Source organism: Thamnophis elegans, chromosome 4 (assembly GCF_009769535.1).
Source record: "Thamnophis elegans isolate rThaEle1 chromosome 4, rThaEle1.pri, whole genome shotgun sequence".
Taxonomy (NCBI): domain Eukaryota; kingdom Metazoa; phylum Chordata; class Lepidosauria; order Squamata; family Colubridae; genus Thamnophis; species Thamnophis elegans.
This window is the reverse complement of record NC_045544.1, coordinates 31,192,081-31,205,265: the sequence shown is the minus strand read 5'-3', so window position 1 is coordinate 31,205,265 and position 13,185 is coordinate 31,192,081. Positions and strand designations below refer to the sequence as shown.

Below are 13,185 nucleotides of genomic sequence, written 5' to 3'. Positions count from 1 at the left end.
ATCGACCCAGCACTCATCTGTACTTGAGAATGCCGAAGCCCTTGAGATAATTTAACAAATCTGGACACTGGAAGGCTGGGGCAAGAGTCCTTTTTTTACTCTTCCTGTTGTTACAAACAATTCTTCCATTTATTTGCAGAAGGCGGCCAAGCGATTCTCATCATAGTCGAGCTTCCTCCTGCTGTACTGCAAAGAGGCCGTTTAAAAATAGCCTCCTCTTAATGTTGCATGAAGAACAGGAGAGGAGGACTAAAAGGACTCCAGAGGCCTTGCCTGCCGCGTTTCTACAGCTCTCGGCCAGCCTGGTTGAGAAGCTGCGTTGAAAGCGCCACCCGCTCCTCCGCTCTCATCCCGGAGCCTTCTGATCATTCGCTCCCTTCCCCGCAAGGTAGCCCATCGGGCCCCGCCCCGAAAGGCTCCGGGCCCGCTCATTGGTCGGCGGCGGGCCAAAAGGAAGGGCTCCGTTTGTCTTGTTTGTACCCGGCTCGGGACGCCCCTCCCGCCAGCTGTTTTTAAAGTCTCAACCGGCTTGTGCTCGGGAGCTCTTCTGAGTGCTAAGCGGTGCCTGTCGGTGGGGAAGGGAGCGGCGGCGGCGGCCGTGGCAGCACAGCGGCGCCAACCCGAACTCGCGTTTAGGCATGAAGCTGGCGAGCGACCCCAATCCAACTCGGGACCGCGAAGTAGGGCGACCGTTTCGCTGTACTAGTTGTGGGAACAAGGTAAAAAGACCGGAGGCGGGACGGAGGACTTGGCAAGGATCAAGCAGGGAGTCTTGTATGATTGATGGAAATGGGGTGGGGGTGGGGAAGATACTCTTTGGGTTTTTCGGGGTCCGCTAGCAAAGCTGAATGGAGATGACAAATATTGAGCTGCAAGATGCGAAGGCAAGAGCATCAAATATATGGTTGGAAAATAAGCAGAGCAATTAGAAGGTTTGTTGGCAGTGAAAGGGTTCAAGAATGAACTATTGACAGGTCTGGTCTCTGCTGAAATCAGCCCAGGAATGAGAATGAAATGGGTCCCTAGGATAGAAAGGTAAGGTCTTGTTAGAATTTTTCTAAAGTATTTGCAATATAATTTTATTTTTATTATGAGGTTAAAAATATACCCTTAAACTCCTTGTGGATGGGGACAGCAGTTACGATGGGAATTAGTAGCTTGGCTTATTTGGTAGTGCATTTCTCTTTCCCAGGAAGATTTTCCATACTGTTGCTTGTTTTGCCATCTAGTTTGCTTTTGGCTTAAGATACAGAAAAATAGAAAAAGTATGGCCTCAACAATACTTGTTCTTATACATAAAATGCAATGGTACCAGTGGAAGTGTAATGCTACTCAGATTTGCTTTGAAGGTGATTTTGAAAATCAGATCCCCCCCTCCCCCCAGTTTATGCTGTTGAAGCTCCTATTCAATACCACTTTTCACCCTTGTTGCTATTAAATACCAACTAACCAAGGTGAACAGACTGGGTTAATGCTTTTTTTGCCATTTGAAATCCTAAAATGAGTGATTGGAAACTGCAGAGAAATAAAATGCAGTTAAGCCATGCAAATAACTTATTTGTGGATAGAGCTTCTTGGCAGCAGACCAGACTGCTGTGAAAGATGGTGGGTTGTTTGTGCAGGAGCTATGCAAGCAGCAGCTAAATGCTTTTCATCTGGCAAGAATACTCATCCAGTGGCTCTAAATGTTCTTATTCTTTGATAAACTTAGACTTCTAATATATTAGCATTCCATATATTGTGGTCTCAGGTTTATTCTGTCATTGACATGCTTAGTATGCTTTGTTCATGGATATCACTTTTGCAATCTGAAATGAGTTGCCGGTTGCATGAAAATATGACAGATATTGGGCTCTAATGGTGTTATGAGTGGGTGTTTAATGTTTTCAAGGTGTCTCTATGAATAGTGCGGCTTTGCTATCATTTAATCAAAAAGCCTAGAAATAAGATTTAAGGAATCGTATGTTAATTTTGGAGTGAAATAAGAGAATAATAGAACAGGCGAACTCTACTTATGAAGACCTTTTTCTAGGAAATGTAACGTGTCAGTTATATGAAGTCAGTTGTGTACCTCATAAAAATTTTTATAGACAATATCAGTTTTGTATAATCTCTTATAAAACTTGGCATCAACTCACTTCCTCAATTGGTTGTTTGGAGGCTGACTCAAGGAAAATCTCCAGTTGTGTTGTTGTTGTCCAACTGTAAAATAGAGAACAGTATGTGGGTGGAAATGGTTTCTGTGAATGTTCCCACCCATAAAAAATATTGCTTAGCTCTAGAGATCCAACTTGCCTGTCTTGTCCACTTCAGTAATAAGAGTAGAGAAAAATATAATTGTTTTAGCCATTGATTGTACTTAAAGGGAAATGTACAAACCACCAACATAAATCTTACTACATGAAAACATAATATGAAATCATTCATTAGAAACTGAAAAGAGCTATAGGGATTTAAAGATGCATGTGGTTGCATGCCAATTTAAATATCTAAATTGACCAGAAAATATTTCTAAGAGAGAGGGAAAGGGTGAGGGGAATAAGGATGGATCCTTGTCCCAAGTGGATAAGCATTTAAAAACGGTGAGTAGGCAGGTATAAATGAGAAAAGAAAGCTATATATTGAATGCAGATGACAATAGCATAGAAATTAAGGGGTTATTAAAAGCCTCAGAGGAAAGATAGTTTTGAGGAAGAATTTTAAAAACTGTAAGATCTTTCGGACATAAATATAAACCAAGAGAGGGAAAGGGAAAAATCATATGAGGAAACCAACACCTACTGAGGATGGTAGGGAGTTAATTAAAGTTGAGAAATGGTATAGGAAATCTTTTATGGTTTTAATTGTAAAGATGATAGATTCTGAACTAGTTAGAAGATCAGTGCATGGACTAAAAGAATTGTGTTGTGTGAATTAATGAAACAGTTCCGAATAAAGGTTTAGCAATAGAAAAGAAAAAACAAGAAAGCTTCAAGAAGTGTAGATGAGAGGCAGAACATGATAAAGAGTTTTCCCCAAGGAAGGGGGGAATAAAGAACAAACAAATAAATCTTAAGATAGAACTAAGCTTTTGGGTCTTGTACTTAGTAGTTTTAGAGGTAAAAATAGGGAACATGCGATAAAAGGCATAAGAAGACATTTTAATCTTGGGGTATGGAACTTCAGTAGATTATGACAAAATGAAATAAAATACATTGGATTTGAGGAACTGATTGGAGAGATACTGTACTGATAAGATACCTTGAAGAAAAGTTTTAAAGCATAATTATTTTTGACTGAGGAATCAAGGTGGGGTCCAAACATATGTACTGATTCTCTAATGTTTCTGGTTTTTTGGCAACCTTTGCCTTTTGTCTGCGGTGAAGAACTGCTATTTTTGAACGAACTGATAGAATCTGAAAGTAGAATAAGGAAGATGGGGCATTTCAATGTTTGCCCATACTGTTTTGAGAGAGGCTGCAGAAAAGATTGGGTGTCTCATGTTGTTTATATTAGTCCTGTGTATTGTCTTGCCTACCTATTTATTCAAACTGATCAAAGAAAAAAATAGCAATGTGTTTTATCAAGTAGATATATTGAATACATGACATTAAAGATAAAGGATGTGTGCCTATTCCCCCCGCCCCCCCCCCCCCAAAGTTGTTATATTCCCATAAAAAGAGAGCTGCTGCCAGGGTGAATGAATAGTGATGGTGTGGCAGCTGTGGTTGTGATAATCTATTGGGATGCTTATAGCTACATCACAAATGCCATGTTTTCATTTACTGTCAATTTCTAAAATAATTGGAATGTGTGTATGTGTGCGTGCGACCTAAAATACAGTAGTCCTCCCTAAAAGTGGGTGAAATTTTGGGTGCATCTTATAGACCGAATACAGGCGTTTTTGGCCTCCTGAACCTTCTGTATTTTTCGGACTATAAGATGCACCTAGATTTACAGGAGGAAAAGAAGAAAAAAAATCTGCTTCCATACATCATGTTTTTGTCCTCCCTGGCCCCCAGAAGCACTCTGCAGTGTTCTGCATGTCCTGTTTTCACCAAAAATAGTCCATTTTTGCCAAACATGGGTCCATTTTGGGGGCCCTGAGCCCTCCGCGCATCACGTTTTTGCCCTCCCCAGCCCTCAGAAGTACTCTACAGTGCTCTGCACGTCCAGTTTCACCAAAAATGGGCCCGTTTCTGGCCTGCATAGTGCTTTTGGGGACCAGGGAGAGCAAAAACACGACACACAAAGGCCAAAAAATGTTTTTTCTTGTTTTCCTCCTGTAAATCTAGGTGTGTCTTATAGTCCAAAAAATACGGTAACGTGTGGCTCATTTAACCATTCATCCATCCTTTTTAAAATATTTTTTTAATCCTGCCTTTATTATTTTTATAAATACCTGCGGCAAATATATCTAATATTCCTTCCTCCTCCTATTTTCCCCACAACAACCTTGTTAAGTGGGTTGGACTGAGAGAGGGTGACTGGCCAAAATCACCCAGCTGGCTTTTATGCCTAAAGCAAGAGGATTAGAACTCGCAATCTTCTGATTTCTAGCCTAGTAACTTAACCACTAGACTAAACTGGCTCTTGGATCAGTCTTTCTTTTGATTATTTGGTAATTGACCAGGAGAGGACTTGGCACCTGTTCTCCAGAACCTGTTGTAAGATAATCACTTTGCCCACATATTCATTTTGCTTTTTCAGTGGGCAGCCAAAACTCCAGCAGTGCTTTTCAAAAGGCCAAGTCTTGCTTTTTTAAAAAAATGCTGGTCTCTACTACTTATTATTTTTTAATGGGTGGAGGTACTTATATATCATAATTTGATATATATTTTTCCAAACTCAAAAGAAAAATATTTTCTTCTAACCCAGAACTTCTTTTCTGGATGAAGTGATTCTGCACAAAAAAAATAAGAAATGATTATGTGACTTAGGGCTTGTTCACAATAACAAAAGCAAGCTGCTGTAGTTTTGTGAATTCCACAAAAAGGTTATCTTTTTAACTGCATAATCATACAATTGCAAAATTAGTTCATGCAGTCTTTGCATAAAGGTGTTTTTAAAAATGCCACTTGGGTAATCTGAGTTCACTGCTTTTGTAATATGTTTAAAAGATGGTAGCTGAAAACATTTTAGTTGTGCAATGGGGCTTGAAAATTAATTCAGCGAAAGTTTTGCGGTGGATAAAAGTTTCAAGTTGACTATAAATTCAGTCTAAGAAATTACTGTTTGTTCTTTGTCATTTTTAAATAGACATTAAAAATCCTATTGCATGTACTTTTGTGGCTTCCCCCTCCAAGCCCTGATAAAATTACAGCCCTGTTACTTCCTGAAAGATACAGAGAGATTTCATACATATTCTGTTTTGCGGATATGCAGATGTACTTCAAAAGCCTCCAGTATCGCTGACATTACCCTGCTAGCAGCTGTGTACTGAACTCCTTGTTCTTGACCCTTTGCCAAGTACTTTATGCAAAACTAGGTTTTTTACTGAACCAGGTTTCATTGTTTTTAATGGCAGCAGAATGGTGCACTGTAAACAAGTGTGGCTTGTTATGAAGCATGGGCAGAACATTTCCACTGATTGCACTTCTGAAATACAAGGCTGGTTCTGTTTCAGTGGTGAAGCATTAATTGCTCTCAAAGCCACAGCTGAAATGTTTATAACTAAAAAGTCCAGGTACTGTAGTGTAACATTCTTTTCTAGGAACTTGGAATTAGGATCCCCAGACCACTGGGACAAGGACCAAGCAGATTTATCCCAGAAATGGAGGTAAGTCTTTCTGTTTTGTATGAAAACAATAAAAAAATTGTGACATTTTTGCCCAGGTGGGAGGGGATTTTCAAAGTTTAATGTTGACTGAAGATCAGTTGCTAATCTGCAAATTGTATTGGCCATCCAGAGTGCAACAACCATTAGTAGTGTTTGGCAGCAGGAAAAGATGTTCATGTAATTTTAATACAGATAGTCCTTGACTTACAACCGTTCACTTAGTGACCGTTCATAGTTACAACACTGAAAAAAGTGAGTCATGACCATTTTTCACAGTTGTGACCTTTGAAGCATCCCCATGATCATGTGATCAGAATTCAGATGCTTGGCAACTGGTTCATACTTATGACAGTTGTTGTGTCCCAAGGTCATGTGATCATCTTTTGCAACCTTTTGACAAGCAAATTCAATGGGGAAGCCAGGTTCACGTAACAGGCAGATTACTAACTTATCCTGCAGTGATTCAGTTAACAACTGTGGCAAAGAAAGGTTGTAAAATGGAGCAAAGCTCATTTAAGAAATGTCTCACTTAACAACAGAAAATTTGGGCTCAATTGTAATTGTAAGTTGAGGACAACTAGTATTTAATTGGCCATTTTAAAGTGGTTGCCCAATTCTTTTGGGCATGAAATATTGTTTGACCTGATCCATAATTGTAACAGACCTGCATGTTCAATAAATATAATTAGCTGGTGAACTTTAATTCCAAATTAAGATTCACAAGTGGCCTTCTGAGAGTGATTTATTTTCCACTACTTAGCAATTTGGAAGACTTTATTGACTATCCCATTGCTGATAATTAAAATATGCTTTCTATTTATTTCTCAGTTAAAATGTGCCTCCAGATAATTAATCAGCCACATTATTAATTTGTATTTCACATACTATTTGCCATATTTGGGCAATGATTAATTTCTAGAATCTCTTCTGTGCCCCAACTCAATGTGTGCACAGTATATAGCAGAGCTGGCGAACCTTTTTTGGCTCGCGTGCCATAAAGGGGGGTGCAGGGGGGCATGCGTGGTGTGCTATGCCCATAATGCAATGCGTGATACCCCCCCGGTGCGCATGCGCACATGAGAGGCGCTGCCCCCTATTTTTCCATGCTTTTTTCGCCCTCCCCAGGCTCCAGAGGCTTTATAGGATCCTGGGGAGGGCGAAAACAGCCCACCACCACCCCTGGAGACCCTCTGAAGGCTTCAGGGACCTTCAGGGCAAAAAACAACCCAATGAGCAAACCAGAAGTCAATTCTGGTTTGCTCGGAGGGTCAGTTTAAGCCCTCCAGAGGCTTCGGGGACCTTCAGGAGGCTTTCCTGAAGCCTCCGGAGGACTAAAAAGGACCCTACAGTGTGCTCGTAGGGTGCTTTTTAGTCCTCCCAAGGCTTCAGGGAAGCCTCCTGAAGGTCTCTGAAGCCTCCGGAGGACTTAAACCGACCCTCCGAGCAAACCGGAAGTCCGTTCCCAAACTTCCAGTTTGCCCATAGGGCTGGTTTTTTGCACTCCGGAGGGCCTCCGGGTGGGGCTCTTCTCATCCTCCCCAGGCTCCTATAAAGCCTCTGGGGCCTGGGGAGGGCGAAAAAATGGCTTTAAAAAAGGCTGAACTCAGCTGGCCAGTGCGCATGCACGCTTGCCAGCTGACAGGGCAACGCCTCACGTGCCCTGACAAATGGCTTCACGTGTCACCTGTGGCACACGTGCCATAGGTTCGCCATCCCGAGTATATAGACTTCACAACTTATTTGAACGGTTTTTTCTCATTCTCAGAGACTTGAAGATATATGAACTTCAACTCCCCTCATTGTTCAGCCAGCATTTGTGGCTGGGGAATTCTGTCAGCTAAAATCCATACATCGTAAAGTTGCTGAGGTTGAAAAAGCCTTGAAGGTTATAATTATTTAAAATATGTTATTTTTGCTCCTAGAAAATAATGTTGTTGTGGTTCTCACACAAACACACCCCTCTCATTCACACAGATTCTTCAAGTGAGCGCGGAGGATCCTCAGATGTCTTCTTTGTTTGCTGAGTCTTTCACAACTTTGGGGCATTTGGATAACATTACATTGGTGATGGTTTTTCACCCACGGTATCTGGAGAGTTTTTTGAAAACTCAGCATTATCTACTGCAGATGGATGGTCCACTGCCTCTTTGCTATCGACATTATATAGGTATAATGGTATGTTGAATTATGACCCATGAAACTTTTTTTTTTACAGCATTAGCGTTTCTTTTTAAAGTTTATGACTATGTGCTTAGAAAATCTCAGTATCTCTGTCAATTTTATTAATTTGTAAAGAAAATAACAGTTCCATCTCTGGAATAGTTTAAGAATCCTAATGAGTTTCTATCTGTACTAAATATTATACTCAAAATTATACAGTACCGTAGATGCAAATTCTTTACTAACATGAGCAACAAAGAAGTTGGCTTTTGTTCACATTGTCATGTTCCATAAAAGCAGTCAATTTAGTAGCAACGGTGCTGAGTGAAGTGGTTTTCTCATTCCCCCTTCAATATTTCTTGATCTAAATCTATTCTACAAGCCCTTACTCATATTACTCACTTTTTAGCATTTGCTAACAGAGACCTCATACAGCTCTAAAGCACCAAAGCAAAGCTAATTTAAGATTAAATGGACTTTTAGGGAAATAGGTTTAAAATTATTACATAGATTTCGATAAGAGTTCAAGGGAAAAGTTTTAAATGATTCCTAACTCAATACTGATGTTTTATAGCTGCATTTAAATTCAATCAAAAATGTTGTTCCCAAAATCTGATAACCTGAAGTGGGCGAGTTCAGTTGTAATTTGGAAACTTCCTATACTTTTAATAATCTTGCCAAGGGCTCTATGATAATTTCAGTAGAAGAGTACATGTAGCTCAGAACTGAACTGTAGTGTCCTTGGTGTTCTCTCAGCTTCATTGTTTGGTTGCAGACATTTCATTACTCAATTAGGTAATATCATCAGTAGTAGTGAGAGTGGATTTGATCCCTGTTTATATGCAATAGCTTGCCCTCCCGGTTTTGATGGGGATGAGGATTTCTACTTGGAAGTTCCTTGATGAGGGCATTGTTTTCTGCTTGTTTGTCTGGTGTTAATTCATGTTTATCCAGGTGTTGGCTGCTGGAGGAGATTGTTCTGGTCTTTGATTCCTTTTTAGCTTTTGTCTCTTGAATGGCATGTAAATGTGGTTTATTTCTTACAGTAGCTGATTTGTCTGAATACCAAGCTTCCAGAATTCTCTAACATTTTTGGAATTGGTCTAGGATGCTCAGTTTCCCAGTTGAAACTATGCTTGAGTCTGTCCATTTTTTGGCTGCATGAGAGATTAAGGAGTTTTCATTGTGTCCTTCATGGATCTACTCTTCTAGTCTTCTGCCTGTCTGTCTTACAAAGTGGCTTCTATAGTCCTTATACTGTAGGTAGTAGATGCCTTCTGTTTTTCCTTCATGTTTTTTCCTTCATTGTTTTGGTTTACTTAAGAGGTTTTGGATGGCTTTAATTTAATTTAGTTTGTGTGTTATGATAATGCAGTGTGGGTGAAAGTCCTGCTGATTTTTTCTGAGATTTTTGTTGTTTTAATAGTGTTATCCTTTTCATAGCTTGTGTTGGTTATACTCTAGTTGATTGACTAGTCAGAAACCTTTTGATAAAGCTGCATGGATATCCATTTTGTTGGAAGATAGCAATAGCACTTGGACTTATATACTGCTTCACAGTGCTTTTACAGCCCTTTCTAAGCAGTTTACAGAGTCAGCATATTGCCCCCAACAACTTGAGTCCTCATTTTACCAACCTCAGAAGAATGGATGGCTGAGCCAACCTTGAGCCAGTGGGACCTGAACTGCTGGCAATCAGCAGTCAGCAAAAGTAGCTTGCAATACTGCACTCTAACCACTGCACCACCATAGCTATGCACAGATGTTGCATAGGCATTCGGTTTTCTTGTTCTGATGTATGGGCTTGCTGCAGTGTGTGCTTGTCTGAATAATGTTCTTACACAGCTCCTCTTATAGGAGGTTGGATTGTAACTTTGGTAGTGGATTGCATCCTGAGATTATGAATAGGATTTTTGGCTCATTGAGGTTGTCCACATGCATCCTTGTTACATCCTGGATGCAAAAGTAGCCAACTATTAAGTGGTGCATACGGTTAGTTCTTGTATATCCTGTTTAACAGTGGTCAAGAAGATAACTTTAGATATAAATGCTATAAATACCCTGTTTCCCTGAAAATAAGACCTCCCTGGATAATAAGCCCTATCATGGTTTTGAGCGCATGTGCTAAAATAACCCCTCCCCTGAAAATAAGCCTTTCCCCAAAATATTGTAACACAGCAGCAGCCATGAGGTGCCCATGCTCACAGCCTCCTGCACCTGAAAAATAATAAGACCCTCCCCAAAATAAGGCCATGCTTACTTCAGGGGTCAAAGAAAATAAGACCCGTCTTATTTTTGGGGAAACACGGTATTAGGTGGCATTATTTTTATTAAATGCATCAATATGTAGTGATGATCCAACATCCAAAATCCTGGATTTTTGGATATCATACATGGGCTCTTTTGGGTTACCGTGTTGCAAGGAGTTTGCAGAGGAAGAATATTTTATTGTTCCAGTTTAATTTTGATAGTATATTTTCAGAGGCTTATATGTAACCTTTTGGCTTGCATCCCATGATTTGTATCCTGTTCGTTGACATCTATGTAAAACTGTTAACAGAGATCACTTGAAGATCAACAGTAAAATTTTATTGCCTAGGATTGCGTAGGCAATAAATGCAGAATAGTCATTGCCCCAAAAGATTAAGCAATTTATTCTAGCAATTCTTTTTTGTAAGCCACTATATGCAAATGCTTTTTAGGGGAAAATTTGGATATCATTTCAGTCAATTAAATTTATTTCTAGAAATATAATCCTTAAATCAGGGCTGATCAATATATAGCTTGCCAGATGAAACTGAATTCTATTCCCCATCAATCCTCACCAGTGGGATCATTAGTGAGAGATGAAGGAGTTGCAGTTCATCCTAAATCTAACTCATTCCTGTAAATCATGGGATTTGCCTCTGCAAGTTGCTTTCAAATTTAATCAATTTCACTGTATTACTTTTCAATTTTTATCTTGCATATAAGGCATATATAAAAATGAAATAATTAAAAGAATGCATATTTTTTTCAGTAGTGTACAGTATTGTGTTGTATGCATTATTTTACTTTACCTAAGCAGTGTTCTCTGTAATTATATTTTTTAATGACTATGGAACATCTCTGTTCCATAATTTTTGTTTGCACATTGTTTTCTAGGCTGCAGCAAGACATCAGTGCTCTTACTTGGTAAATCTTCATGTCAATTATTTTCTACAAGTTGGAGGAGATCCTAAATGGCTGAATGGTCTAGAAAATGCACCTCAAAAGTTGCAGAAGTTGGGTGATTTGAATAAAATTTTGGCACACAGACCTTGGCTCATTACAAAGGAACATATTGAAGTAAGTGTGTTTCTTGAATCTATAATGATTTTAAATATTTGAAATGGCTGCCATTATTCATTATTCCATAATTCTTAAACTACGAATTTAATGTTTTTTATTCAAATTTAAGTTATTACAGAATCTGTTTCCAAATCACTTTAATGAACTCAGCAGGGTTTTCCCCCCATCACTTGTTGCAATATTTTTTTTAAAAAGGTTCTCTTTGTTTTTACCAGCTCAAAATGAAACAAGAAAAGATATCCATCCTCTCCAGAAGTGCAAAATTGTATCTGTTTTCATTATATTTTCTCTCCAAAATTTTTGAGTCCTATAAGCACTTAATGACTAAATTGTTTCTGGATGTTTGACTTTTACAGTATTTATAGTTGTTAAAATATATTGTTTCAAACTCCATTTCCTGCATAGACTTTGTGCTTAATCATCCTTCACCACTGCCTGCTTTTTATTTATTACATTACTGTCCTAGATCTGTAGAACAAACAATAATACAATAAAATAGCAGAGTTGGAAGGGACCTTGGAGGTCTTCTAGTCCAACCCCCTGCCTAGGCAGGAAACCCTATACCTTTCCAGATAAATGGCTATCCAACATCTTCTTAAAGACTTCCAGTGTTGGGGCATTCACAACTTCTGGAGGCAAGCTGTTCCACTGATTAATTGTTCTAACTGTCAGGAAATTTCTCCTCAGTTCTAAGTTACTTCTCTCCTTGATTAGTTTCCACCCATTGCTTCTTGTTCTACCCTCAGGTGCCTTGGAGCATAGTTTGACTCCCTCTTCTTTGTGGCAACTCCTGAGATATTGGAACACTGCTATCATGTCTCCCCTAGTCCTTCTTTTCATTTAACTAGACATATCCAGTTCCTGCAACCATTCTTCATGTTTTAGTCTCCAGTCCCCTAATCATCTTTGTTGCTATTCTCTGCACTCTTTCTAGAGTCTCCACGTCTTTTCTACATTGTGGTGACCAAAACTGAATGCAGTATTCCAAGGGTGGCCTTACCAAGAATGTACACGGTGTAATTTTCATAGCCACCAAATGAAAATGGGCTATAAAATATTTAACATGGCTTTCTGCATTTTAAAAGGACTCTTTAGAATGGGGCACACTTAACATTAATCTCTTGCTGTAGTATGTTTGATATACTGTGGACTTACATTTGTGATATTACTTGTGGTGTGATGGTTATAAGTTTGTTATGGAATATAAAGAGTCCCAGAAGGGAGAGACTGCTTCAGAGGGTAAAAAGGTAGCGGAGCTTCAAAAGTCTGCTAGTAGTTTACCGAGTACATCTATAGTTATGCAAATAGTTGCTTTAATCTGGCAAGAGTCTGCCTGTAGGTGAACAATAAAGAAACTTCTCAGAAGTAATTCCACAGGTCAGTTGGTTCTTGGGGCCTGACAGAATTTGATGCAATGATTACTTTCCTTCTCCCTGCTTTTTCTTTTAAAGCAACTTCTAAAAACCGAAGAACACAGCTGGTCATTGGCCGAATTGGTCCATGCTGTAGTACTCCTCACACACTATCACTCACTTGCTTCGTTCACTTTTGGCTGTGGAATCAATCCAGAGATCCATTGTGATGGCGGTCACACTTTCAGGCTGCTCTCCGTTGATGGTTATTGCATTTGTGATATAACAAATGGCAATCATGATGAGTATAAGATGCACACCCCCGATACAGATATTACAGTGAGTATTATGTTCTGAAAGGTTGAGTGTGTTTACCTTTTTAAAAGGCACCTGCTTGTTGTGGTGTGTATTTGCAAAGTTGTGCAACCTGCCTTCCTCTCCTTCATTCCTCCCTTCTCCTTTTTTTAATGGAGAAAATGAATACTTTAAAGCATCAAGTAAATCTCTATAGAAATGCAAGATGAATGCTACAAAGGGGAATACTGAAATGGAGTATCTGTTACTTAACCATTGGCGGAGACTTCT

The 13,185-nt window shown here is 39.3% G+C and overlaps 1 protein-coding gene across 2 annotated transcripts in view; it reads left to right on the top strand.

Annotated features, from left to right (window-relative positions):
* The window catches only part of SESN1 (sestrin 1), a 51,018-nt gene that overhangs the window by 29,685 nt on the left and 8,148 nt on the right, over positions 1 to 13,185 (top strand). The window contains exons 1-5 of one of the 2 annotated variants that reach the window (XM_032215952.1): positions 507 to 719; positions 5,693 to 5,758; positions 7,733 to 7,933; positions 11,063 to 11,245; positions 12,700 to 12,939. In XM_032215952.1, the coding sequence (XP_032071843.1) occupies positions 639 to 719; positions 5,693 to 5,758; positions 7,733 to 7,933; positions 11,063 to 11,245; positions 12,700 to 12,939 (771 nt within the window). In that variant the 5' untranslated portion in view covers positions 507 to 638. Of the gene's footprint in view, positions 1 to 506; positions 720 to 5,692; positions 5,759 to 7,732; positions 7,934 to 11,062; positions 11,246 to 12,699; positions 12,940 to 13,185 lie in introns of those variants that run through there. The other variant, XM_032215951.1, reaches the window with a different exon arrangement.